Genomic DNA, 27,512 nt, shown 5'->3' with positions numbered 1-27,512 from the left:
TCACCGCGGCGCAGTCGGTCCCTAAGAGGGAGCGGAGGGCGCCGCGCCGCAATCTCTGCAGCGCGGTTCTCGGGCTGGGTCCGTCTGAGGCTGCGCGCCGCGAGGGGTTCCCACGGTCTTGGCCGCCGCCGCTGCCGCGACCCCCCGCCGCAGGTAATGTCCAGGGTCAGCGTAGAGCCTGTGCCGAGGCCCTCGGCCTCACGGCCGGGAATTTCAGATCCCCCGGCACTTTCTGGGTAATCGTTTCTCACCCTACGGAGGAGAGTTTCGGGAACCGATGGATCCCCAAGGAAACCCTGTGACCTCTCAGGCCGCCATCCTGTGGGGTGGCGGTGGGCTCTCTTTTGTTGTGCGTGCTCTGGCTGGAGGCCCAGGCTCCTCCCAGCGCAGGGACAAACAGGCACGAGAGGAGAGGGCGTCTGCTGAGGTCCCACAGCCGAGGGGGGCCAGGCAGGATGTGGGGCTCGGTTCCGACCTTCACAATCTAAGAGTAGAGCAGACCCGTGGTGCTTCTAGTGAAGAGCATTGCACCTTTCTCCAGTCGGTTCTCCGTAGCCTAGAGGGGAGGGCTGTTAAAAGGCAACAGTAAAATTGCCCAAACTTTTAGAAACATTCCATCTGAGAAGTCAGGGAAGCTCTAGTTCTCAGAGGCTTGAGCTGGTGGGAGTTACAGGATGAGTCACATCGATCGAAGTGAAAGTTAGTTGGATTTGTCTCCTGCCCCTAACTCTTTAGAGTTGAGGTTATACCCACATGGGTTATTCCATGCCACGAATTGTAGAATCTGGTGGTCGGAAGAAGGACCTTGGTGTCAGGTGCTTCGTTTTAAAGATGAAAATAAATTCCCAGGGTTTGAGACTTGACCTGTGGTATGTAGTGAGTGGAGTAATCCGATTTTCTAAAAACGGTAAGGCCGCATTAGTTAGCAAACATTTATTGAGCCTGACTAAGCTTTTTGAGCTGGAATTATTTCATAGAGAGGCACTCTCCAGTGAACTATGCCAGTGTTTCAAGGCCTAGGGTACAGGTTTGCACAGGGACAGCACCTAACCCTGTGCTGAGCTTCTCCGAGAAGGGGATGCTGGAATGGAGTTTGAGGGGTGGGCGGGAGCTAGTGAGATGAAGGAGGAGAAGAAGGTTTCGATTGGGAAACAGCACGGCGAAGGCATGGAAAGAGGGAGGGTTTTGGAGGTGGAGTCTGGAGACTTGGGTCGACCAAGGGATTTCCTGTGGGTGTTGGATTTCATGAGCCATGAAGGTAGAGAGGTTAATCTTGCAGGGCTTCCTCTGCTGCTGTAAGAGAGCTGGGTTTTGTCCTGTAGTGTGGAAAAGTATTGGAGAGAGGCCATATTAGGGAGCTCCTTGCAGTAATTCCCAAGAGGATTGCTGAGGGTTTCGAAGAGAATTGGAGTGGGAAGGGAGGGGGGAGGAGAAGAAACCTGCCAACCGTTAAGGAGGTGGGATACAGCATACCCACTGTTGTTGAGTAAAAAGTATATTGAAGTGAACTTTATCATTTGAGTTTTCCAACCTATAAGGAAATGACCAGCATGTGTTTTTTTTTTTTTGGTTTGTTTGTTTTTAAAACTGCGGAGGTGGCTTTGTAAACTGTCATTCAAATCCCAGTTTACGGTGGGGAAATCGTCACATGTATCAAGGGTGTTGAAATCGGAGTGATTAAACGTATAAGACTCAAATTTCCTCGTAATTCAGGAAATGCTGATTAAACCCTTAGTTAGACTACTTTATTTCCATCAAATGAGAAGTGATAAAATTCAATACTACCAAGAGATGATAGGTATTTGAGAAAAGGATTCGCTACTAGTGGAAGTGTACCTTAGACCAGTATAGCTACTAGCAAAATGGGAATATCTTAAGACCCAGTGGTGCCACTTAAGACCCAGTGGTAGAACCAGACATTTGTATACAAGGAGTATTAGGATGTTGATTGCAATATTGTTTATAATGATGAAAAGATTGAAATAGCCTAAATGTCCATTAGTAGGGAACTGTTTATACATAGATATACATGTTCTTTAAAAGTATAATAAATCGATGGCAGAAAAATGCTAACTTACCATAGCAGTTATCTTGCAGTGTGGGGAGAATGGAACAGGACCTGGGAGAAAAGTTTCATCTATAATACTATATTTGTTTTATGGGGAAAGAGACTTAACAGATTTTAAAAATATTAACAGTTGATGGACTGGGTGATAGGTAACAGTTGTTTTATGTATTTTATACATTTCTGTATTTATACATTTCTGTATTTATTTCATTGTCTATCTTTCAATTTCTTGAAACATAAATTGTAACAAAATTTAACTAATCTCTAGTTTGTAGCCTTTTCTCAAAATGATTTTTGGGAAAAGGCTACAAACTATATTGATACCAGGTTTCAAAAATAGTAATTTGCATGAAAGATATTCAAGGCCCAAATAAGCAGTGAAAATAAATAGGGAAAAACCATGAACCATACATAGGTCAGTTTTACTTTGCTAGATTCTTAACTTCTTCTAACCATTAGTAGATTTTAAAAATGAATTTTTGACTGTGTCTATTTTGAAATACAATTAGTTGCTTACACCTTTTGTAATGTTAAAAGCTAACTTTTTTAAAAAGGTAAAGTCATCACTCTATACAGGTACAAAAATGAACAAATGTTTAATGATTATATTTAACTCGTTAATGAGGAAACTTAGGTGTTATGACCAGTTCAAAGGAGCTGTTAAAGTACAGACACATTTCTGGGTCAGAAATAGTGAAGTGAATGTGCAAAAAGGGGGCAAAACCAGGTTTTTTTTTTTCCTATAGTGGGAGGAAGTCGGCCAAACCTCCACTTGATGGGATAAAGACAAGGATTATTTGCATTGCTGTTATCCACAGTTTACAGAGTTGTAAAAAAAGGTCACAGAGAATTTTTAGATATTAGATAACCTTGAAGAATATGCCCTAATGTAGAATCCAGTTTGCCACTGAATCAGAAATTTTCCCTGTAGGAACAAAAATTGATAATTAACCTGAACAGAATACCTTTTCATTTGAGAGTCGAGATAAGATTCAGTTGAATTTTAATTCCACTCTTTAAATAGGAAACCAAAGGATTGGAAGACTGAATGGGCCCTTAAGAATTTAGTTCTACCATCTCATTTCACAGATGGACAATTAAGGCACAGAAATTCGAGTCTCCCCTGAGGTAGTAGTTATGAGTCTTGAATTAATGAGAAATTACACTGGACACTTGTTAAAAACAGCAGCCAGATTTTACTGTATTTCTGCTATTTCATTAAGGGAGAGAGACGAGTGTAGAACTGAGCTCAACTCCAAATACAGCAAGGACGTCTGGGACTTATGCGCAGAGTAAGAGGGTCAGTGGCTGGAAAATTATTAAGAGGAATTTGATTAGGTATCGAAAGTGGGGGATTCTCACAGGATTTTTGCTAAAACTGGGCTCAGCAGGCTAAGGATTAGTTGGGAATAGGATTCAGAGGAGCTCGACTCAAGTTTGGTCAAGGAAGCGGGGTCCTTGACACCTGTCCTTGTTTCTCTTGCATGTTGTCAGCCAGGGACCACTTGCGTGATGATTTTATTGTAAACCTCTGGAGAGCAGAGAGTGAGATCAAAGACCTTCAGGTTTGGAAGGCTTTTTTCAGATGTCACTGTCTCATTTCACTTTGACGTTTAGCTGTTTCTAACCCAGAGGCAGTGGCAAATCAGAGCTGGCAGTGAGAAGTCACACCTGACGATGGTTAAGGTGTGGGTTTGGGTGTCAGACCTGGGTTTGAACTTGACTCTGCTACGTAGATGGTCATGTGACCGTGACCTTATTTCTTGTACTGTTGGTGACAGTTTATCTTGAATGGTTACTCTGCTCTAGACCTCCCAATGGATTGAACTTGTTGAAGTCAAGCAGACTTCTTCAGTTGAATCACCTGATCTAGTGCATCCCGGTGACCTGAGAGGGCCACAGGACCAAGTGGAAACAGCAAAACACCGGTCATTGGAGACTGGGGAAAGTCTTTCCTAAAGGCTTGTCTGTTGACCTTGGCTTTGTGTGGACCGGGTTCCCTTTGATGGGCTCTTCTCTGAGAAGAGCTCTTTATACAGATGGCCTGCAAGTGCCTTAGGATAGTAGGGTGCTGGAGAGCGCAATGGGTGTCCTGCTGGAGGAAACGGGAGGCCCGCTCTGTGCCTGGGCCCCAGGTGTGGTTACGGGGCCTCCCAGACGTTCGCATAAACAACTCTTGTGACAAGCGAGTTAGTGTAGTGGAAAAAGGAGCCTTTGGAGTCAGATCTGTGTCACTTACCAGCAGTGCCACTTTCCAGTAAGTTTCTATACCTCTGAGCCACAGTTTTCTCAAACGTCTGAAGGGAGTCATGAGACCGGCTCAAGGCTGTTGTGAGGCTTTTGTAAAGTGGCTCAAATATCCTGCTCCCCATAGCCGCAGACATCCCACTTTCCCACCCTGTGCAATGTGCCGACACGTGTCACTCTCGGGGAGGCTTTCTTCTCTACCCTGGTGAGCGCATCAGCCATCTGTCATTTTCTCCCCGCACAAGGTTAGCCAACTAGACACATATTCCCTAACAGTACATCTCGGAGATCTTTCACTGAAATCTGCCTTCCTCTTTAAAAGGCTTCACAGTACCCCACTCTAAGGATGTACTATGAATTAACTAGACAGTCCCTGCAGATGACCGTTTATGTTACTTTCAGTGTTTTCCTGTTATAAACGGGCAGGCTTCTTCACCTCCTTAAGATCTTACTCTTTTGAAAATGACACCCAGCACTCTCACCAGGTCTGCCTCTCCTGCCTTGTATTTCTCCCTGGTGCTCATTACCACCTGATGACCTGTATATTTCAATGATCCGACACTAGAATGTCAACTCAGTGAAGGGTTTTGTCTGCGTGGTTCCCCGTTCGGTGCCTGCGGGCACCCGGTGGGTGCTCAGGCCCTGTTCGCTGGGCAGACGGTAGGTGGACTGCAAGCACAGTGATCCTCATGAGCTAGTTTAACAGGAATTGTTTACTTTTTCTTCATGAATTTTTCCCTTTGATAAAACAAGAATAATTGGCAGATGGCAGGATGTTTTCGTGACTTGGTTGAGAATATTGCTGATCAGGAAATTGCCATGCGAGGCCAGCTTTGAGACGTGTTTGTCGCTGAGGGTGATGCACGATCATTGTCCTCACGTCTCATGTTCACCCCAGGCCCCAATTCGTTTCCCCAGATAGCACTGGTATATGGGTTTTTAAGTGGCATTTTCTCATCAGTGCCATACTGTGAGGCTTTTAACTTTCCATTATCGAGGACACACACTCTGTCTATAAGAAAAAAGGATAAAGGGAGACCATCGCCAAACGCTAACTAGGAAAATACCCCTGTATTTATAGGGCGCTTTCTCTCATTGGGGAGTAACTCGCTAGTATAATTAATAGACGAGTGAAAGATAAACTTGAATTTCTAAAACTAACCTGGCAGTACTTTTCCAGTGCCTGTTGTGTTGTTTGCTAATTTAGGCAGTTTAGCTGCTGGTGTTGAGTCTATTGTTCACAGTCAGGCCAACCGTTTGGTTCTAGTATTTTATGTATTCTTTTTGTCCCTACGTGTGAAAGGTAGAAGTCACACACCACTGCCTCCAGAGGAATAGGTATTCAGGATTAAGTCGCGTGAACCAAACCCAGAAGACTGGTGTACAGACCATGGAGCCTGTTTAATGATTGTTGATGACAGGTAATAAAATCCAGCCAGGCTGTACCTGTCATGTGGGCCGAGGCCACATGCTCACTCCCTAGGGAGGACCAAAGAGACCGCCTGTTTTACCGGAATTTAGCCATGTCCATTGGTTTACAGGTTGTCTCTGGCTGCTTACACAGGACAATGGGAGAGCTGAATAGTTGTGACAGAGATGAAATGACCTACAAAGCTTGAAATACTGACTGTCCAGGCCTTTCCACAAAAAGTTAGCTGACCTGGGAAGGCTTCTCAGGGAGGCTTAGTTGCAGCCAGGAGGCTATGGGGCGAGCTGAGAATTGAAGAGCTACTGGGTGGGTCACCTTGGTAGCCAGTGTCCCATTTCCTGTGTGGGGGCTTCCGGGGAGCTCTGGGGACAGGGGTGCTTTTGCTCCTTGGCTCTCTCTTGCCCGATCTCACTGTTGCTTCTTCTTACGTTTGTATAACTGCATCTTCTGTTGTTAACCTCCCAGCCTCACGGGGAGCCCTGGCCAGGTCTGGCAGACTTGGGAGAGCTTCCCCAGGCAGATGAGAACACATCAACAGACCAGGGCAGTCCCTGTGGTAGCCATCCGGCTGCTGTCATCTGTCTGTTCTGTTCCCTGATGTCTGTCATGCACCATACTAAAACACAAAAGCCAGACAAACAAGAAGACTTGGCCGTTTAAGGATAATCTTAAAAACAAATCTGGGACCCCTTACTGCAGTGACCCATCCATCCGTAGACCTCTGGTGGGGCCAAAGAAACCTGGATCTGGCACCAACTTAGTTTATAGATTAGGAACCGGGTTCTTGAAAGGAGCAGCGTCGGCATGCAAGCTTCTGGGCAGTGTGGACTGGAGCCGTCAGGGATCAGAAAGAGGCTCAGTTCAGTAGACCTGGGTGTCACCTGGTGCTTGTCAGAAATGCAGAGTCTCAAGCCCTGCCAGGCCTACAAATCAGAATCTGCATTCTAACAAGACCCCAGGGATCTGGGTACATGGTCAAGTAGGAGAAGCACTGGCCTAAGGTGCTCCTACGTTTTTAAACTTTTAGCAGACTCAAGGTTTCCTGTTTTATCACTTATGGGGGAAAATCCACCATTGTGAGTTTTAGCCCAGTGTTTGGCCCAGTGCCGAGGATGGTTTCTCAGGCATAGAGGTGGTTCATGCCTTCGCTGGCGGCGTGCTCCGTGAGGACAGAGCCTTCTGCCTTCCCTAGCAGTTAGCACATTGTCTGGCAGGGCGTCGTTTAGGAGGCTCTGGCTGAGTGGGTGAATGAATGAGTGAATGAATAAGGGAATGAGTGAATGAACACTGTTTTGCCAAATGGCATCAGAGGCAGAGGTCAGCCTTGCAGACTGTTCTGCTCTGTGTTCTTACACCTCGAAGACTGTTTTCCTCTTATCTCGGGGTGACAGGCCTGGCTTCTGTCACAGGAATACTATCTTTTTAGAATAACATATTCAGGACACAGGGCAGAATCTGACTCAGCCTTAGTCCCTCTGGTGCTTCAAAACTTATTGAAAGTTTGGCAATGGAGTATAAAATTGGGAATATAGTTCATTAAGAATAATCTTGTCTACGGTCATGACACCCTGAATGCCCAATCTCGTCTGATCTAGGAAGCTAAGCAGGGTTAGGCCTGGTTAGTACTTGGATGGGAGACCACCTAGGAAGACCAGGTGCTGTAGGCGTAAAAAAAAAGAGAGAATAGTCTTGAGATGCAGAAAGGCTGACCAGGGATTCAGAAGGCATGGGTTCTGGTCTCTGGCCAGAGCTGACTGTCCAGACAAGTCACCATTCTTGCTTCAACTGCACCTTCCTATAATATAAAAATTAAAATACCTGCCCTGCCTGTTACACAAAATACATGTAAGTGGGTTGTAAGTGTTATTCAAAGACATGAATTTGGGCTGCCAGTGTTTGTTGCTTATCCAGATAGCTCGCTCATAAACTTATAAATTGCCCCTCACAGTTTATAGTGAACACGTATTGAATTTTGACAAGCTTTACTGTATAAATAATATACATTAATTGTAGTAAAAAGAGACAAATATGGAAAAAAATCATGCTTAATCGTACCTACCACCCAGCAATAACTATCGTTACATTTTTATGTCTGCCTTCTACATTTTTCTGTGCATACGTTACATGTATATTCTTTTCTTGCAAATAGTTCATAGCATGTGGTAGAAGTTTTTCTAACACGGTGAATTTTGTTGATGAACTTTATCTGATGTAGTCTCAGTTGTGACAAAAACTTTAAAAGGTTCCCCTTGCTCCACCTGAGGAAGGGGCCGCAGGGCTAAAAATAAAATTCTGCTCTGCCGGCATTTTTATCCTCAGCATGTTCTGTCTGGTGACTAAATGGTCTTATCTTTTGACCCATTTACTGTGATGTTTTCTGAGGGACCAACAATAGTCTTCTGTTCTTGTCATTTCTTTTTTTGCTTGACTGTGCTTTATTCTTCCCAGGTGTCTGCAGTTGAACTCCAAGGCGCAGAATGATTTGGGAAGTAGTTGTAGTCCTCAGCTTGGTCCTGGGAGCTAGTGCTGTCCCCATGGATGATCCTGAGGATGGGGGCAAGCACTGGGTGGTCATCGTCGCCGGTTCAAATGGCTGGTACAATTACAGGCACCAGGTAAGAAAACGACGAATCTTTCTCTTTATGGCACTGACATTCTGTAAACCATCCTGGACGTCGTTAACAGGACCGACTTTTTAAAAAGCCATTTACAGTCCTAGTAGGCTGGCAAAAAAATGTGTGTGTTGCTGAGGATGTGGAGAAACAGGAACCCGCATATGTTGCTGGGGGCATTATAAAGTGGTACTGCAGTCTGGCAGTTCCTCAAAATGGCTCCTATGGGGTACCTCAATCTAATGCAAAATTTTCAGCCTTGGAGCTGTTGACATTTGGGGCCAGATAATTCTTGGGGTGGAGGGGAGGTACTGTCATGTGCATTGTAGGATTTTTAGCAGCATCCTCGACCTCTACCCACTAGAAATCAGGAGCACCACCCACCCCACTGTAACAACCAAACGTGTCTCCAGCTTTTGTCCGATGTCTCAACTTGAGACTCCACTTTCTAGTTAAGGAAACTGAGAGTTAAGGAGAGGAAGTGACTTGCCTGTGGCCACACAGCAGTTGAGGTACAGCTGGGACCGAAGCCTGGGGCTCCGGTTAGAACCTCACGAGACCACTTTGCTTTCCCTGCCTCCGCCCAGCTGCTCTCACCTCGCACCGTCCTCCCCGTCTTTTCTGGCATTTCTGCCAAATCAGCCTGGCAGAATTTAGAAAAGAACCCACATCCATAAATACATTAAAAGTGCACCTTTCTGCTGGGATTTTAACATGGTGCAGCTGCTTTGGGAGACAGTCCGGCAGGTCCTCAAATGGTTAAACGTAGAGTTACCAGATCACTGCTAGGTATACACCCAAGGGAAATGAACACATGCTCACACAAAAATTCATGCTCGAATGATCATAGCAGTATTACTCATAATTGCCAAAAGGTGGACATAGTCCAGATGTCCATCAGCTGATGAGCCGATAAACAAAATGTGGTCTCTCCATACAAGGGGGTGTTACTTCGTCATAAAAAAGAATGAGCGCTGAGACAGGCTACAGCATGGATGAACCTTAAAAACGTCAGGCTACATAAAAGGGTCAGGCGTGTGCGGCAAGTGGCCTGGATCCAAACGCAGGCCACTAGGCTCTGGAGCAGCACCGTTCGAGAGGACTGACACATGTGTCATGGTACATTTTCTAGCAGCCACATTTTTAAAAAGTAAAAAACGTAGGTGAAATTAGTATCCATTTTATTTTACCCACTATATCCAAACTGTTACCATTTCACTTGTAATCAGTATTAAAAGTTGGTAATAAGATCTCTTACGTTCTGCTTTTGGTACTAAGTCGTTGAAACCCAGTGTGTGTTTGCATTCACGGTGCCTTCGGCCCAGACTGGCCACGTTTGACGTGTTCACCGCCGTGTGTGGCCAGCGGCTGCCGTATTGAACAGCGCGGGCCTGGAGTCTGTGTTCCCGACGTTCTGGCTGTGCCTCCTCACCCACGTGTCCCTCCCAGGGTGTCGGTTTTCCTATCTGTTAAGTAAGGGGGTCGATTTAGATGCACACCTGCTAGCTCGAAACTTGACGATGATTGCATGAATTATTTCTTGAATGGTTTTTGTATGCTAGCTGAATAGGAAGTTCGGCTCGATTACAAAGTTGTCGTCATGGGGAAATGACCCGTTTTCCTTTGAATACTTAACCACCGACCTGACCCCTGTCCACAGGAGCAACGCGAGCAGGTGGGTGCTCAGCCTCGGCCTTTTCCTCCCTCTCTAACCACAAGTTAGAAAGATGAGGGATTCAGTACAGGTCACCAGTAGTCAACAGGCTGATTCAGCAGCCACCCTGGTTTTTATACAACCAACTTTTAAATATAGTGGTTAAACATTATTAAATACCGGTATCCAATTGTTCTTTGCACCCGGAAAACGCACTTCTTTTTCCTGAAGTGTTGCTATTTCCCCTGAGGATAAAGTGCTTAATACCAAAATAGAATAAAGGGAAACAAGGCAAAAGAAATGCCACAGACTGACATATTTGTCTTTAAATAAGAGAGGGTGACAGTGCGGAGGCCATGCCCAGAGGAAACACATGTGCTGAGTCATTGCTGACCTCAGCCCGTATCCCTGCTGGCTTGGTTCTGTTCCAGCCAGCTGCCAACATTTGCTTTATTGATTTTGGAGGCTAATCATTGAAAGAGCATTTGAAAGGACTTTGCCTCTAGAACCTATGCAGACTTTAAACTTACTTTTTTGTACAGGCTTACATTTTCCATGGACTCACACAGCACTCATGATCACAAATTTCTTTTGTTTAGGGAAGATCAATATGCTAGGCAGGATTAATCATTGCTAAGTGCTTTTCTATGCATTGTGCTGGTTATTTAAATGCCGTTTCATCTTGACAGAATTTGGTTTCTCGGTGTTCCATTTCGGGCTGGAATTCATGGGTGACAGAGAGGAACTTGGTCTGAGGCGATGCTGGTGGGACATTCTGTGTCCAGTGGCCTGAGTGTGGGGCTGGTAAGGCCTGGTGAGGGTGGATTCCTATGATGGTGGCGTGGAAGCCAGACCGGGGGAAGTGGAGGAAAGAGGGAGGGGTCCCGAAGGGCAGGCAGCACATGGTCACAGCTGGACAGTCTGTCTCCCAATGGGCTTATGAAGGGAAAGAGAAGTAAGTCACCAGGGGAGGAGTGGGGCTGGAGGGGGGTCTCTTTCGGGATGGAGAGATTTGCGCATGTGGAGAAGGAAGACCTGGGTTGGGCAGTGGGGATGGTCGTTGAAGTAGATTGAAGGTGAAGTTCACTGTCTCACAGGCCATCAGGACTTGGGAGGATGACAGGAGTTGGGAGGAGAGGCAGGTGTGAGCCAGGTGTTACTAGGGGTGGGGGAGGGGTCTGGCCACACATACTAGGCAGTGGCGCTCTAAAGGGGACAGTCATTCGGTGTGTTGGCAGGAGGGCAGGGGTGGTTGGCGGGCGGCAGGAGGGGTGAGGAGCTGTGAGAATGCTGACCCCGCTGTCCTCTGCTGGCCTGGCGCTCGGGGTGGTAGTGGGGAGAAGCGGGGCTGCCACCTCCTCTCGGGAAGGCTTTGAGAGCATCTGTGTCCTGGGTGCCTGGAGGAGGCAGGTAGGCAGGTTTCAGCGGAGGCAGAGGGAGAGAAGTCTAGAACTGGCACACGAGGGAGTTGGAAGGCAGAGATGCAATGATGGAGGGTCAGGTGTCAGCGTCATCAGGTTTCTGAAAGGCCATCTTTCATTTTACGTATTTTAAAAATGTGCAATTACCACTTTTTAAAAACAGCTTTATCGAGGCATAAGTTTACATGTCGTACAATCCACCTATTATAATTATATAGTTAAGTGATTTTTAGTAAATTCATACAGTGGTGCAGACATCACCACAGTCCAGTTTTAGGATACTTCCATCATTCTAGAGAGTTCCTTCATGCCTGTTGCAGTCAGTCCCTGCTCTTGTCCTAGCACCGTTCGGCCTTGGATCTGCTTCCTGTCTCTTTTGTTTTGCCTTCTCTAGAAACGTGATATAAACGGAACCATATAACATCTCTTTTGTGTCTGGCTTCTTCACTTTGCATGTTTGGAGGTTAATCCACGTTGTTGCAAAGTATCACTTATATTAAAAAGAAAAGAGGGCATGGTGGGAAGGGATTAGGACAGAGGGAGGGCAGAGGGGGCCTGAGTTGGGGATGCAGTTAGAGGGCTGGCCTTGTACCGGCCAGAGGCAGCGCAGGATCAGGAAAGAACGTGGGCTTCGGACTTGCACAGACCTCAGGTGTCATGCCTGCTCTCCACTTCCTTGCTGTATTAGTTTGGATGGATTACGTAATCTCACTCTAAACCTCTGATTCCCTCTGGAAGATGTGAGGTTGGTGGGGGCACTCAGTGAGGTCCCCCTAGGAAAGCCGCTGAGCCTGGGCCTCGCCTTGGCAGCACTCAGAGCACGTGTCAGGAGGAGATACTATGCGCCCACCTGTCAGGTGAACAGACCGTGAGAACCCCCTCTCAGCTCCTTCCTGGCTCGAAAGTGGACCCCCTCACAGTGACCGAGACCGGAGCGTGCCGTTTCCCCCGGCCTTCGTTCCAAGCCGATTGTTCTCATTTCGCTGACGGTTGGCCTGAGATGGAGGTGGCAGGAACTGCCTCGTCAGGAAAGCCGCCTGCAGCAGGAAATCACGGGATGCGTCAGTAAGGCTGTCAGAACTCCTGACAGAAGCGACGAAACAAGTTGAGCCACAGCAGTCTCTGTTCGGTTGTCCCGAGGGTAAAGTCTTGCTCAATACCCTCCTCTCAAATGTTACCGCGTATGGCTTTCCTGTTGTTAAGGGGAAGAATGCGTAGAGGTCAGGTATGTTCAAGGGAAGTGATCCAAGTCGCCTTCAGCACCATTTCCAAATGATGTGACTTGGCTTAACCCTCCTTTTATTTGTTTCGAGTGCCAGTAAACACTCGACTCTGACAAAGAACCCTCGTGAGTTAACGAGGTTAGGGCAGCGAAGTGCTTCCAAGGACCTCGGAGAGAAGCGCGACATGACTTTGAGACCGCCATTTGCGCAGGAGGGCGCGAGGCTTGGAGTGGAGCGCCGGGCCCTGTCCGAGCTCGTCCCCACCTGCGAGAGTGGGGAGAAGAGCAGCTTTGCGTCAAGGTGGTGGCGAGGAGGCCAAACAGTGCGGGGCAGCGCCCACCCGGGGCGTGCCGAACCTGCCCGCTCCCAAATACGTAGCTTAATCGAAGCTTATTCTACATATCGCATGTCATGCACCTGTTTCGAGTGTACAGCTCCATGGTTTTTTAGTAACTTGTGCAGACATCGCCATAAATCAGTTTCGAACGTTTCCCTTGGGCCCGGGCCCAGCCCCAGGCCCAGGCCACCACCGGTGCGCTTCCTGTCCCTCTACAAGTGCCGCTTCTGAGCATTTCACAGAAATGGAGGCATACGGTACGTGGGTCTTTTGTGTCTGGCTTCTGTTAGCATCATGTGTTTGAGGTTTATCTGGGACATAGCATGTGTCGGCACTCTATCCCTTTTTATTGCCAAAGAGTATGAAATCGTATGGATGGACTACATTTTGTCGGTCTGTTTACCAGCGGGCGGACATTCGAGTTGTTTCCATTTTTTGCCTGTTATGAACAGTGCTGCTAAGAACACTTATGTGCAAGTCTTTGTGTGGATAAAATCTTTTTTTCTCACAGGCAGATACATAAGGGTGGAATTGCTGGGTCTTATGGTAAATTTTATGTTTAACTTCTCGAAAACTGTTAAATTGTTTTCGAAAGTGGCTGCACCATTTTGCATTCCCTCAAACCGTGATCGGAAGTCCCCGTTCCTCCACGTTCTCACCAGCACCTATTATTGTCCGTCTGGCTGCGAAGTGGTATCTCTTTGTGGTTTTAACTTATATTTCACTAATAACTAATTTTACTGAGGATCTTTTTATGTGCTTATTAGTTATTCATATGTCTTCTTAAGTGAAATGTTTATTCAAATCTTTTATCTATTTTTGATTGGGTTGATTGTCTTATTAAGAGTTTTTCGCATATTCTGGATACAAGTCCTGCATCAGATATGTGTTTTGCATATATTTTCCCTTACCCTGTTGCTTGGCTTTTCATTTTCTTAATGGTAGGTTTGAAGTACTAAAGTTTTTAATTTTGATTATGTCCAATGTATCAAAATTTTTTTCTTTTATAGACCATGTTTTGGGTGTCACCTATAACATCTTTGTAGTTATAACTCAAGGTCCAAAAGATTTTCTTCTAAGTTATCATGCACAAGTTTTGTTTTAGCCCTCACATTTAAGTCTGTGACCCATTTTGAGTTAACCTTTGTGTATGGTGTGAAGTGAGGGCTTATGTTCATCTTTTTTTGCATGTAGATATCCAGATTTTCCCAGCACCATTTGTTGAAATTCTTTTCTTTCCCCTGAGTAGTTTTGAAATAGGGAAGTAAAAGTCCTCTAACTTTTTTCTTCTTTTTCAGTTTTTTTTTTTTTTTGGCTATTCTAGGTCTTTATGATTTCAATATTAAAATTTTAGGATCATGTTGTCAATTTGCAAAAAAAAAAACCCACCTGATTTTTAAAAAATAATTTAATAGTATTGTCTTCTGATCCACGAATTCGAGATGTCTCTCTGTTTACTTAGCTCTTTTTAAATTTCTCTTAGCAATATTTTATAATTTTCAGTGTGTAAGTGTTATACTTCTTTTGTTAGATTTATTCCTGTTGTATTTTTAATGAACCTGCCTTCTGACAGGACTAATAAATTATAGGATGCTTTGTCACTTAGGCTAACAGGTGAGTGTGTTTGCTCACTTCCACTTTCATCCTAGGGGTAGATTAAAGCGACAGAATACTGATTTTTACTCAAAAGCCATTGTTACCTGTAGATGCGGTGGTGGTGGCGTGCGTGCGTGCGTGCGTGTGTGTGTGTGTGTGTGTCTGTGTGTAGTCTACATCAGTGTTAATCGCCTGATGAATAAGAACTTGGATGCTTGGGGGGAGGGTGGTTACAACTTGAGTTGAAAGAATATAAATGTATGTTTTAAAATAAGTTGAAGACCTGACCAAAGCTTCACAGCACGCTGTCCACAAGAAAGAACCTGTTGCTCCTTCTGGGCACCGTCTAATACTTGGCGAAATCATTTCTCCCAGGCAGACGCGTGCCACGCCTACCAGATAGTTCACCGCAACGGGATCCCTGACGAGCAGATCGTGGTGATGATGTATGATGATATCGCCAACTCCGAGGAGTGAGTACAGAGCACTTTCAGCCTGGTGGCGAAGAAGTCCAGGGCATTTCTTAAAAAAATGCGTGTAGACTCACGGGAGGCCTTATCTATCAGTGGCCTGACGTTCGGGTGTGAACAGACTCGTAGATGAGCTTCCACGGGGTTGCTTCTTGTAGAGCCTTGGACATAACTCGGACACCTGGCAGTGGCAGAGGCACGGGCATTGGGCGCTGACGGGTGTTTTGGGCTGGTGCTTCGGAAGGGTTGAAAGCATGAGTTCCTCTCAGCTTGGAGAATCATCATGGAGTTCTACGGTGCTTGCTCCTGCCCCCAAACAGTGGACAGCACAGGGGGGACACCTCTGCAGCCTGTTCCAAGAAGGCTGGTTTGTAGGTTGGACCCTACCACCCTTTGTATATCTATTTACTGTTATTATTCACCGACTTTAATTTTACAAATACTTCTCTCATGCCTGCTTATCTGATTTCTTGAGGAGATCAGAAACGGCAGCTATGGGTACCAGACTTAACCAGTGCTGGTCTCCCTGGCCCCTGGGTCACCCTGCTGTGGCCCTGTCGAAGGGTACTGCCCCGCACAGTGGTCACAGGACAGCTCATCATCCATTCCGAGCTTTAATGCCTCAGCTCTTGTATTAAAGTCTTGTCTTCTGTCCTGCATTTTTCTGCAAGCAAGTTTTGCTCTGAGAGATCTCTTCGTGAGGTCTTGTCCCCAGGATGCTGTGTGGTTCCTCACTGGAGGCCAGGCGCACCTGCCAAAGTTCCAGTCCTGGTCCTGACTGTGGGAACTCAGCCCTTCATGCACCTGCCCGCAATGTGTGGGATGCCCGCGATGCCCCAGCTACTAAAGCCACCAGCCCTTGGTGAACGTTCGGGCCGCGAGCAATGTTTTTGACAGACGTGGTCGATTACTCTTTATACATAACTCGCCCGTTTTTGAAGAGAGGTTTCAGAGACGTGTCCGACCTTGTGCTTCAGCCATGTCTTTTGGTTTTCAGCAATCCCACGCCGGGTATTGTGATCAACAGGCCCAACGGCTCGGACGTGTACGCGGGAGTCCTGAAGGACTACACCGGCGAGGTGAGGTGGCGGCGGGGTCGTTTTCATTCCCAGGATGACTTTCCCCTCTTTTGTGCATTTCTAGAATCAGAACCTCACCACACTGACTTCTGGTCATTGTTTCATGTTTGGATTAATATATGTGCTCGAGGAGTAATTTCTGAGAGATCTAAAAGGAAGCAGAGGAAAATAAGAGAATAAAGTTAGAAGTTGTAGTCTGCCAATCTTGAGTTTCCAGTCTTCTTATACTTTAAACCTGATGATACATTTCTTTTGCTAATACCCGATTTTCATGAGGTAATGCTGTGTATCGGATTCTAGAATATCTGGGCTCTTTTTTTCTCAGCACAAGCCCTGTGCCACGCATCTCTGGATTTTGCCCAGATGGTTTTTCATTAATTATTATTATCATATATCGCTACTAAATTATTATATCCCTCCCAGTGGATTGAGGCTATATAAATTGACACATTTTTAAAAACACCGTAATGACTTCAGCCTCTTAGTTTTCATAGTCTCTTTTTCTTTAATATCAGAGGGATCTTTTTTTTTTTTTTAACATTTTATTTTTTTATTTTCCCTCTCTCCCTCCCCCGTTTCTTCTGGTAACCACTAGTCAGAGGGTTCTTTTAGGAATTAATATTCTTGGTGATAAATGTTTTATCTGAAGTTAGCAATTCTTTCGTTTCAGTTTTCTTTTTAAATTCAAGTACAGTTAAATCGAACACATCGTACATGTGACATCGATGCAATATACAATCGTTTCTATATAGTTATATAAGGAAATGTCTGGAATCTAAGTGGTAGGATTTTGGGTGATTTTTTTTCTTTTCTGCTTTTTTGTATTGCCTTTTTTAATGATCGGGTGTCAATTTACAAAGTCACCTTTAAGGACATAGGATGTCCTTGGGACTTGGCCTTGTAGGCAGGAAGCTGGATGCAGAGGGGAGGGACCCAGCACTGACGTTTGCCCCTCTTTGCTGTACCCCTGAGGCGATACACTCTTTCTCTGCTGCTTGTTCCCACCGACCAGCATCTTTGGGTTTCTGTACCTGGACGTTGTGATGGTCAGGAAGGAATGGCAGCCTCACTGAGTTGCCATCAGCCCAGGACAATGTGATATTTGAGAAGAGGTCGTGCACGTGCCCCAGAAACATTGAGCTTGATTTGAGTCCTTCTTGGTTTTAAAGTGCTTGCTGTTAAGCCTTGGAGGTTTCCGGTCTGGTGGCCTGGGCCTGCTACAGGCTCCGCAAATGCTCTGATTCGAAATGACAGCTGTATCTGATTTCACCTCCCAATTCTTTGTAGGACGTCACCCCACAAAATTTTCTTGCTGTGTTGAGAGGTGATGAAGAAGCAGTGAAAGGCAAAGGATCTGGAAAGGTCTTGAAGAGGTAATGGGTGCTTTATGGCCATCACATGTTTCCGAATGACCTGGCACCCCAGCGTGGAGAATTTAAACAGGCATCGTTCTTGGCTTCTGGGCTGTTTACCCATGAAACATGGCTGAGTGAGGAGCTCTGTCCTGACTTGATTCAGGCCACATGGGGTTGAAGGCTTCTTTTGGCAGCCCATTTCTGTACTGAATTAACCCTATGATCCAGGGGTCCCTCATTGTTCTTAATGAAAGGTTCCCCATCACTTAAAGCCACTGCTTTTTGTCGTGTCCGTGGATCCTGGTGCTGGTACATTCCACTACCCAGGGAACACATTGAGACAGGCAAGAAGCCCTCTGGCTGGTCAGGTTGCAGGGCCCTGGCCACCAGCCCTGTGCTCTAATCAGCGCAGTGGGGAGGGGCACATTCATAAGTGCAGAGCTTAACCTTCATTTCGGGAAGAACTAAATAACCCTAGTGCTTGCCTCACCAGCTGTGGGTTGGAGATGTCTCATTCAGCATCACTTTATGTGGCATTTTTCCCTGTGCTACGGTCTTTAGTAGCAGACCTTCAGAGAATCTCAGGTACTTGGCAAATGGTGCTGTTTCTCTCAAGCTAGAGGGGAGACAAGTAAGTTCGTATGAGTTAGAGCAGAGATGGGCATCCGTGTGGGATGCACCAGACTGGTTCCAAGTGAGTTATTACATCTCTGCAGCCTTGTGCCCTCTGAGTGGAAGCCCTGGTGAGGGTGGGCAGGGCAGGTGGTCATCCCAGGCTGTGCAGGCCAAAGGGCCTGGAGCGGGAGTCGGAGCTGCTGCAAGACCCTGCTCGGCTGTGTGTCCTGGCTCCCTTCCTCATTTAGGGGAGATCTACTTGGAGAGTGTGGCTGGCTGAGACAAGGCCTTGTCACCCAAGGACGCCAGTCTCCAAATCGTACCTGGTCTGTCTGACCAGCTCCCCAGCAAAGGCCTCTCCTCCTCCTTGGCCATAATCCAGAGTTCCGAGGCCCTAGGATCTGCCTTGTGACTCAGTCACACTCAGCGGGAGCAGAAGGAACAGCCCCTCGTGTTCCCCTTCGTACCTGATTGGGAGACTGTAATCCTTAAACATCTTAGTTTTCTGAGAAAGGCAACTTTTCAGAGACACGGAAGGAGAAATAGAAACAGGAAACGGTTGACTTTGACTCTCGTCTGTCCTTCTGTCTTGGCAGTGGCCCCCAGGATCACGTGTTCATTTATTTCACCGATCATGGAGCTACTGGACTGCTGGCTTTTCCTAATGATGACGTGAGTTGGTTTTTTTGTTTTTTGTTTTTTTTGTTTTTTTTGTTTTTTTAAATTATAAAGACAAACTAGGAGAATGGAAAACAAAACCTCAGTGAGGATGTCGAATCTGCGACGTGGGTTTCTAATGTCCTACGAGGTGAGATGTGTGGCACGTGAATGTCTTGGGGGACACATTTGACACATTTAGCAGCTTGAAATCTCTCCAGAGGCATCTCTTCTGGCAAGTTTTCCCTACATTTCTCTTGATGTCCCAGCGTTGGTGGCTGTCTCAGGACTTGGGAGCATTGCACTTGACACAGTAGTAGAACACTGAGTCTCCAAATGCTCTGGACACAGTGATGACTAAGGAAGCACATGGCCCTCCCCTTTTTAAATATGCAAGTGAAACCATTGAGATGACATTCTGGGATAGTGCTGTTCACTATGATTATTTACAAGGATCGGTACATAAGAATTTATAAAGCATCATCAGGACTTTATTAGCGGGTACCAGCGAATGGGTTCTCTCGAGGTCCTGATCTGAATGTCAATATTCTTACCTTTCAGCTTCACGTAAAGGAACTGAATCAGACCATCCATTACATGCATAAACACAAAATGTACCAAAAGGTAACATCAGCATTTGGGGTATCTGTGGGGGTGGGGTGAGATTGGCTGTGTTTTTTGGAAGGGGGATGTCTTTTTGATCAGTCTGGTTTCTCAGATTAACCTTTTCTGATTCTGGGGCTTCAGCCATTAGATCAGAATCACTGGTGACCTCGTCACCACACAGAGTGGGGGTCCCACCCCCAGAGTTTGACTCAGGGGTCTGGGGAGAAGCCTGAGAATTTGCCTTTCTGAGTTGATGCTGAAGCGGCTGGTCCAGAGACCACACTTTGAGGACTAACGTTTCTAGGGCTGTGACCAGTTCGGGGCAGTTGGGGGAGGAAGTACCACCATCTTATTTTCGCTTTGGCTCTCACTCGCCCCGCGGCTCCCTTTATAGAAACTACATAGCTCGGGCGTGTACGTGATGGTCACGTCGAGAAATGGCCTGCGTGCCAGCACGTCTTCCTGTGTGCTGGACAGTGAAACAGTTTTCCTCGGCATCGTCCGAGGCTCCCTTTTCTCTGCATTATTCCAGCTAATAGATCATTTTATTCTATTAGCGATGAATAAGTTTGAGTCCTTCTGGTTTGTATGACAACAGCTTCTGTAGCTTCTGGCAACAGCCTCTTACAGCCAGGCTGTCTCCCAAAGCAAAAGCGAAAGACTCCAGAATGGGTGGAGAGTGGGCAGAGCCAGAGCAGCACTGGCGAGAGGTCTGCCTGGCCCAGGTGTGAGTCCACCTGTCTCGTTCGCCTCTCAGATGGTGTTCTACATCGAAGCCTGTGAGTCTGGGTCCATGATGAGCCACCTGCCCACCAACATCAATGGTAGGTGGTGGGAGCCCTGGCCTCTGAGCCAGGCTAGGCGAGCCCGTCAGTCAGAGGTGCAGCTGCTCATTCTGAGCATGAAGAACCAAGTGCTCCACATAGCAGGGCCCTTGGCAGCCTGGTGTGTAGAAGTGGGGAGGTAGGTGTGGGCAGCTCTGGGCTTCCTCTAATCCTCCAGGATTATTGGCCAGAGAATCAGGGATCTGTATGTGAGCTTCTCCATGCTCTTCCAGGTTCTAGTAAAGCTCCTGAAGTCCAGAATCATAGCCTTTGGACCGGCCTTGGTCATTTGCAATATGTTGCTTGTTGGCTCCCTGATCTGGGGCAGGTGACTTAGCCTTAGTTAGTTATTCCCACACGTAAAATGGGGATAAAGATGGTACCGGTTTGTTTGCTTGTCTTTTTAAGGGCTGATATCTGTCCAGCACAATTCAGAGCCCATGGTGGCTAGAAAGTAAATGGTAGCTATTGCACAGGTTCAGCTGATTTTACAGTTTCTTCAATAAATGTTAACTTTCTCCAAAATTAAGTCACCAGAGCTGTTAAAACCTTGCAGCATTATTCCAAAATGGCTTACTGTCCTAATAAGCATGCGTGCTTGCTTATTGCTGCAGAAAGTGTCTATTAGTTGGCTTCTCTTCCTTCCACATGTCATTGTTGTAACTAAGTGAACAGTGCTGGCTATAGTGATGTCTCCCGCCCTCCCCGGCTGACTTTGATTGCACTAGGAAAGAAGGAAGACCCAAGCTTCTAGTGGAACCCACAGCAGAGAGTAAAATGTGACTCAAAGGTGTCTTTAATTCCTCATAGTTTATGCAACTACTGCCGCCAATTCCGACGAGTCATCCTACGCCTGTTACTATGATGAGAAGAGGTCCACGTACCTGGGGGACTGGTACAGTGTCAACTGGATGGAAGACTCTGACGTGGTGAGCCTTCAGGGGACTGGCTGTTTAGCTGAGGCTTAACCATCAGCCTCTGATGGTCAGAGGACTTTGCTGTTTATATTTTCGCAGGAGGACTTGACCAAAGAGACGCTCCACAGGCAGTACCAGCTGGTAAAGTCCCACACCAACACCAGCCACGTCATGCAGTATGGCAACAAGGTGAGTAGGGGAGCCTTGCACGCGTGGTCAGTTCCTTGAGTCCCCGGCTGACTCGCCTGGAATGTTTATCTCTCAGTGAAGAGAAATGGGATCCGGGTGAGAAATGGCCAAGGCAGGGTTGGCTCTGCCTCTCGTGGCCACTCCATCCCGGGGACCCTGTTCGGGCTTTGGCATCAGACCGTGCTAGGTTCAAACTCGGGAAGTCGTGAGACCCTGGGGAAGCTACCGAACCTCTCTGGGTCCCCGCTTCCTCCACGGCCAGAGCCCTAGTGTTGGTGAGGTCGTGCATTGCAAACACTGAATGCAGGCTAGGTGTGCAGTGAGCAGTTAGAGTCGAAAGCGTCTCCGACTTCCATGGCTTGTCCTCATAGAAGCCCACCCCTTGGATTCTCCAGGGTCCTGCCCCGCTGCAAGTGGCAGGATGTTACCTTTACCCTTTGGCTGTAAATTAAAGACTTTTCCTCCTCCAGCCAGGTCCAGAAGGGGCCCAGGTGGTTAAATGGGCACATTTATCAAGGCCGTCTGGGCAGGGCCGCAGCAGGTGGCTGAAAGCTTGGGCCCTAGGTGACACCTCTGTGGCTTTAGCTCTGCCCGTCAGTGGACCCAGAGCTCAGCTCTAGCCTGGACAGATGCTTCGCACCTTCTTGCTGCTGGTCATTAGGGACAGGTGATGAGTGTGGTGGCTGAGTACAATCTAGGGTCACCGCTGGCTGCGGCCACTCAGGTCCGCCGTGCACACGGCCGTGGAGGAGCTTTCAGTCACCTTTGACATGTGAGGGAGCAGCCGTTCCGCTGCGAGGGGTGCCAGGCATTTGCGAAGTTCATCACTGGTGGATTTCAGGTGCTCAAATGTGTTGCCTCGCCCACTGCTGGCACGTGTTTTCAGACTGCCATGTGGGCCTTCGGTGGTCCTGAAAGCATGTGGAGCGAACTGTGAGCCTCCAGGACCCAGGGTGCATTTGGCATGTCTGCTCTTCCCATTCACACCGGTTTTCTCTCTCTCTCTTTCCCACTCAGTCCATCTCTACCATGAAGCTGATGCAGTTTCAGGGTATGAGACACAAAGCCAGCTCTCCCATCTCCCTACCCCCAGTCCAGCACCTTGACCTCACTCCAAGCCCCGAGGTGCCCCTCATGATCATGAAGAGGAAACTGATGTACACCAATGACCTGCAGGAGTCCAGGCGTCTTGTCGAGGAGATCCACAAGCATCTGGAGGTAAGCGGTGGTCCCAACCTTGCGAGCTCAGTCTCTGTCTCCTGACTTTATCCACTGTGGCTAGAGCCAGATGACAGAACGCGGGAGTCACCCCTTTGCCTGCCACACAGGAGAATGTGGGAGAGAAAAGTGGCCTTTGTGCTCTCTGTAAATAGAAGCGAGTGAATGGAACAGTGCTTATCTTTGGTCATTAATAAATTGACCTTGACCTCTCTAGTAGCAGGGAACAGAGGAATTTCCTATATCTTGCCAAGAGGCCGTGGCATATGGGCGGTTTTTTCTTTCATACTTAGTTTATTAGAAGGCATTTTTTTATTTTGCCATTTGGTGCATTATTAGCTAATTATGTTAAAAAAAATCCAATCCACAAAAAATTTCTACTGCCTTAGGAAATCATAGTCATGGCCTAAAATTCTTAAATTGCTTGAGTTATCATTTGTAATCCCTGAGTCCGTTTTCAGTAGCTCATCAGTTTGTTTGGAACCTGTAGAATTACTTGACAAATCACAGCTGTGCTGCTAGAACCATCCGCAGATCACTCATTGGGATGCTGGGTGGAGGTCTACTGTCCCTCTAACAAAGCTCGCTCTGTCCCCTAATCAGCACAGCACAGGGATTGATGTGCTAGAATATGTCCTGAGTTTTCTGGGAAAGATAAAAAAATCTGTGTGATTTGTTTCACATTCATATATCTAGTAATCCTGACAGTTAGAGTCTCTTATGCTATAGTTCTCTGTTAACCAGGACATTTTTCTGATGGTGCCACAGTGTGGTACAGCAGTCCTCATACTTTTCACTTGGACCTTTTTACACTCTTCAAATTAGTCATTCGAAAGAGCTCGTTTATTATGTGGGTTATATCAAGATTTCTTGCATTAAAAATGGACATTGAGATTTAAAAAATAACTCATTAGAAATGACAATGATAAACCCGTCCTGTATTAGCGTATTTTTTTTTATGAAAAATAACCATTTTCTAAAATACAATTTTGGCGAGAAGAGTGGCCTCGCTTTACATCTCTTTTCTGCCCAGCGTTATGGAAGACAGCGAGGTCCTGCTACCTGCTTCCGCATCCACTCTGTGGGGCTCTGTTCTGCCTGAAGTAACGAAGAAAACTCAGCTTCACAGTTTATATGGTTGGGAAAGGGGGGACCTCATGGTGTCCTGCACGGTCCGGGGGACACCCGTGGTTCTGGACCACCACACATTGAGAACCAATAGTCTGACACACAGTGGGTGGTGAGACTTCGCAGCAGTCAGACGTGGATGAAACATACCCGGGCTGGGATGGTCAGAGGACTTGATCGTAAATTTTGGTTAATGAAGGAGCAAGTCCCTCAATATGAGGCTGGTTTTCATCATCTGTGGGGAAAACAGTGTCTCCCTTTGTGTCTCTCTGTGTGACCGTTTGCTGGTTTCTGTAATGGACAAAGATGTCTGCAAACACATAAGCACTATTCATGGGACAGCTGTCTACTTCGGGGCATAATTCCTACGTCGTTCCCCGCCCCCCCACCCGTGCCCCCGTCCTCAGAGCGGGTCATGCCTACACTGCAGGGGTTTAGATGTAAATGTTTCCATCGTGCCAGGAGATCCCCCAAAGGCACAGTGTTTCTGAAGTTTTCTTGCTGTCACAGAAACTTCGCGGGCACATCTTTTGCCTGCTGCGGGATGCACCTGTCGGCATCCATTTTAACCTCCTGGGGCGGGTGCTGCGTGAAGAGATGCTTCTCACCCATCCGGGGTTCCAGGAGAGGCTGCATTTCAAAAAGATGCTTTTCTTCACAGACCAGACATGTCATTGAGAAGTCAGTGCAAAAGATTGTCTCCTTGGTCACGAGGTCTGATGACGAGGCAAGGAGGCTGCTGTCGCAGAGAGCCCCACTCACAGCCCACGACTGCTACCAGGCAGCCGTGTCCCATTTCCGCATGTCCTGCTTCAACTGGCACTCCTCCACGGTAAGCCCAGGCCCGGGGGGCTGCCAGCTCCTGCTCCCCAGTTTCCGTGGGCCGACTTGGCCTTTCCCTGCTGTTTTAAACCCAAAAGCCAAATTAATATTGTCCACTGGAAATCACATCAGATGCGTGACCTTGTAGAAGGTTCCATCCAGGCTCATTCAAAGGCCTTTGACAGGGACGAGAGGAAGAAGGTTGGCCATCTTCACTGACCATAAATCCTGGCCCTAGACACTCTTCTAGTTGTCCCGGGGGATAGGAAGTTACCAGTCATGGATGACTCAGCTGCCATTCTCTTCACATTTTTTCTGTCTCCGTCACACCCCACCCCTCACAGCAGCCATACAGGTTTTTCTCCCTTTTGAGTTGGTTCTGACTCTTCCCCAAGATTTACTGTCAAAGTCAGGCTTTTCCTATGTTGGAGAGGAAAGTTCCAATTTTCTGCAGGTGGAGAATGTCAAGGTTAGAAGGTGCCTAAAAAGCCTCCTGTTTGGTCGGTTCTTTGTGATACTTGGATCCTTGTAGAAAAGTGTCAGCAAACTGGCCCACAGACCAAGGCCTGCCCACAGCCTATCGGCGCCTCCCTGTGCCCCCCTAGCCTGTTTTTATAAACAGGCTTGTTATTGGAACAGACCCACGCTCTACTCAGTGACAGTGTCTCTGGCTGCTTTCATACTGCAGCAGCATTGAGTAGTTCATACAGCCCTCAAAGAATGAAATATTTACTACTGTGAATATTTTTACATAAAAAGTGTGCCAGCTCCTGCTTCAGAGCTGTGTTCATTACGGTACTCACTAGCCTCATGTGGCTATTTAAATCAAATCTAAGTTAATTAAAATGAAGTAAAATTTAAAGCTTAGTTCTTTATCCGTGCTAACCGCACTTCAAGTGTCCAGTAGCCACATGTGGCTAGCGGCCACTGAACTGGAGGATTTCGTAGCACGTTTCTGTCGTTGTAGAAAGCTCTGGTGGGCTGTGATACGTGTCGTGCTTGGCTGCTTCCATGGGTGGCTTCCTGGGCACTTAGCTCCCTCCGTTGTTAGGGTGCTCTCGATTTTATTTTTTCATCTCTTTACCCAAGGACTTACTTTATTTAATAAATACCTCATTCCCTGGGGTTACTCTTGTGCCCTCTGGAATCACACACAGTCTTCCTTCTTCCTCACCAGAGTGCTCAGATTCCCCTGAAGTTTGTTTTTTTTTCCCCCAAGATAAACATCCCCAGTTATTTTGGTCTTCTCTGTTATGATTTGTGTTTGGCATTCGGTTACCACCCGTCTCCGTCATCAGCGGGTACCTCCCAGAACCAAAAGCCACACGGCCAAGGGAGGTGCAAAGTAGGGGAGCAGGGCCATGAGGGTTCTCAGGAGTCCTAACCTGGGGCTCAGAGCACTCTTGGAGGCCAGCTCCCATGCACAGGTGCATTTTCGGGATGGAGGGGAGACGGCTCATAAATCTTATCAGATTATCGAAAGGTCAAGAGCCACTGGTTGAGATGCTTTATCACCGCAATCACAAAAGTGGGATATTCCCAAGTTAGGAGTTGATTGTAAGGTGAAATGGTGATGTTTGATTGTGTCTTTTGTTCTGTTTTCCTCCAGTACGAGTATGCCTTGAGACATTTGTACGTGCTGGTCAACCTTTGTGAAAAACCTTATCCAATTGACAGGTAAATCAGTACATGGCATTTGAAGGGTCAGTGTCATTCTGTGAGCAGAAGGAAGCAGCACACACTGCTGTCCTTTTCTGCAGGTGGACAGTTTTTCTTCTGCTAGCTACGACCTCTGACTGTGGAGGAATTCAAAACAGATGCGTTCTCAGTGATAATCGTGGGGTGGGTCTTTCACAAACGACTGCCTGTTCCATGTTGGGGTATTTTTGTCTTAGTTTCTTCCGAGTTGACATGGTTCAGCAACTTGTTCCTGTTTCTTACAGAATAAAATCATCCATGGACCAGGTGTGCCTCGGTTACTACTGAAACGCTGCCTTCTTGATGCTTTTCCAAGTGTGAGCACGTCCCTAAGAATGTGTGCTAATCAGAGACTGAAGAGGGGGCAGCGAAACGGAAACCAAGCCCAGCAGCTCCGGGCCCTCCTGGGCTCACGCTCCAGGCCCGCCGCTGGGCTTGCTCACCTTGCCCTCCTTCCCTGGTCTCCTGCGGGTCCTGCGTGATGCTCTGAAAAACTACAGATGTGCCTGGGTCAGGCTCTGTGTTGGGAAAGGTCTGTTTGATTCTTAAGAGGATTTTTTTGCCCATTTGTTTTAAGGAAGAAGAATGTCACGGGGCGGGTGCTTCTGTTACCAGTGAAAGAATCTCTGCTGTGAGCAATTTGAAGCTGGAACCTCTTAAGTCTTCGGAATGATTTTATTGAAAGGGGACGACATAAGCCCCAAATGGAAAGCTATTTTTAGAAAATAATATAATTTTTGATTGCTTTTGTATTTTATTCAACAATAAGGTTAAGTCTTAAAAAATAAAGATCGTAACTGAATCAGAGTCTGAATGTCGGGCCCCTGATTTCGTCGTGTAGGCTCCTGGCCCCTCCCCCGCTTCCCTTCCAGCAGCTGTGCCGTCCGCCGCTCTCCTTGGACTTTTCAGCCTCCTGCGCCGTTGCTTCCTGCTCTTCCTCTGGCCCCGGGATGCCTTTCCCTCCATCTGACAAGTCTGTCTGAAAGTGCCGTTCCTTCCTTGTAATATAGGGAGGAGGCAAGAGAATTAAAATAATTCATAAAGCCACATTCAGAGATTGCAATGTGCCGATCAGCCCTGCAGCCCGGCCACGAGGATGCCTTCGGAGCAAAGGAAGATTTCTGCTGGGACCCTAAGGACCCATCCCCACACCTGTGAAGGGGAAACAGGAACCAAAGGTCATTCCCTACGGCTAAAACCCTGGGAAACCGAAGGATTAAGGGCTGGGAAATGCCAGCATGCTCTTCACTCTAGTAATCTTAGCTTTTCACGCTACATACTATTCCCCTTCCTCACTGTATGTCCATATCAAAGTCTTTTACACTGTAACTCCCAGATTCTAAAGAA

General features: G+C 47.0%; 1 protein-coding gene and 1 pseudogene across 2 annotated transcripts; both read left to right on the top strand.

Annotated features, from left to right (window-relative positions):
* Nucleotides 1-26,628, top strand: LGMN (legumain). Of its 2 annotated transcripts, XM_039884057.1 has the most exons (14): nt 1-153; nt 8,193-8,359; nt 14,963-15,060; nt 16,055-16,136; nt 17,424-17,509; nt 18,703-18,778; nt 19,325-19,387; nt 20,127-20,193; nt 21,004-21,122; nt 21,210-21,299; nt 22,317-22,517; nt 24,307-24,477; nt 26,077-26,144; nt 26,411-26,453. In XM_039884057.1, the coding sequence occupies exons 2-14, from the start codon at nt 8,222-8,224 to the stop codon at nt 26,451-26,453; spliced, it is 1,302 nt and encodes a 433-aa protein (XP_039739991.1). In that variant the 5' UTR covers nt 1-153; nt 8,193-8,221. The 2 variants fall into 2 exon arrangements, with proteins under 2 accessions (XP_039739991.1, XP_039739992.1); XM_039884058.1 differs by lacking the exon at nt 1-153 and having other exon boundaries at nt 8,190-8,359; nt 26,411-26,628.
* LOC120619848 (uncharacterized) lies at nt 7,295-7,411 on the top strand (annotated as a pseudogene).
* Nucleotides 26,629-27,512: the final 884 nt, after the last annotated feature.

The sequence above is a fragment of the Pteropus medius genome, unplaced genomic scaffold (assembly GCF_902729225.1).
Source record: "Pteropus medius unplaced genomic scaffold, Ma_sr-lr_union100, whole genome shotgun sequence".
Taxonomy (NCBI): domain Eukaryota; kingdom Metazoa; phylum Chordata; class Mammalia; order Chiroptera; family Pteropodidae; genus Pteropus; species Pteropus medius.
This window is presented reverse-complemented; position numbering and strand designations above follow the sequence as displayed.

Coding starts and splice junctions, on each gene's coding strand:
- LGMN (XM_039884058.1), top strand. CDS start 8,222: ATGATTTGGGAAGTAGTTGTAGTCCTCAGCTTGGTCCTGGGAGCTAGT. Junction 20,194..21,003: donor CCTGCCCACCAACATCAATG/GTAGGTGGTGGG, acceptor AATTCCTCATAG/TTTATGCAACTACTGCCGCC. Junction 26,145..26,410: donor AAACCTTATCCAATTGACAG/GTAAATCAGTAC, acceptor TGTTTCTTACAG/AATAAAATCATCCATGGACC.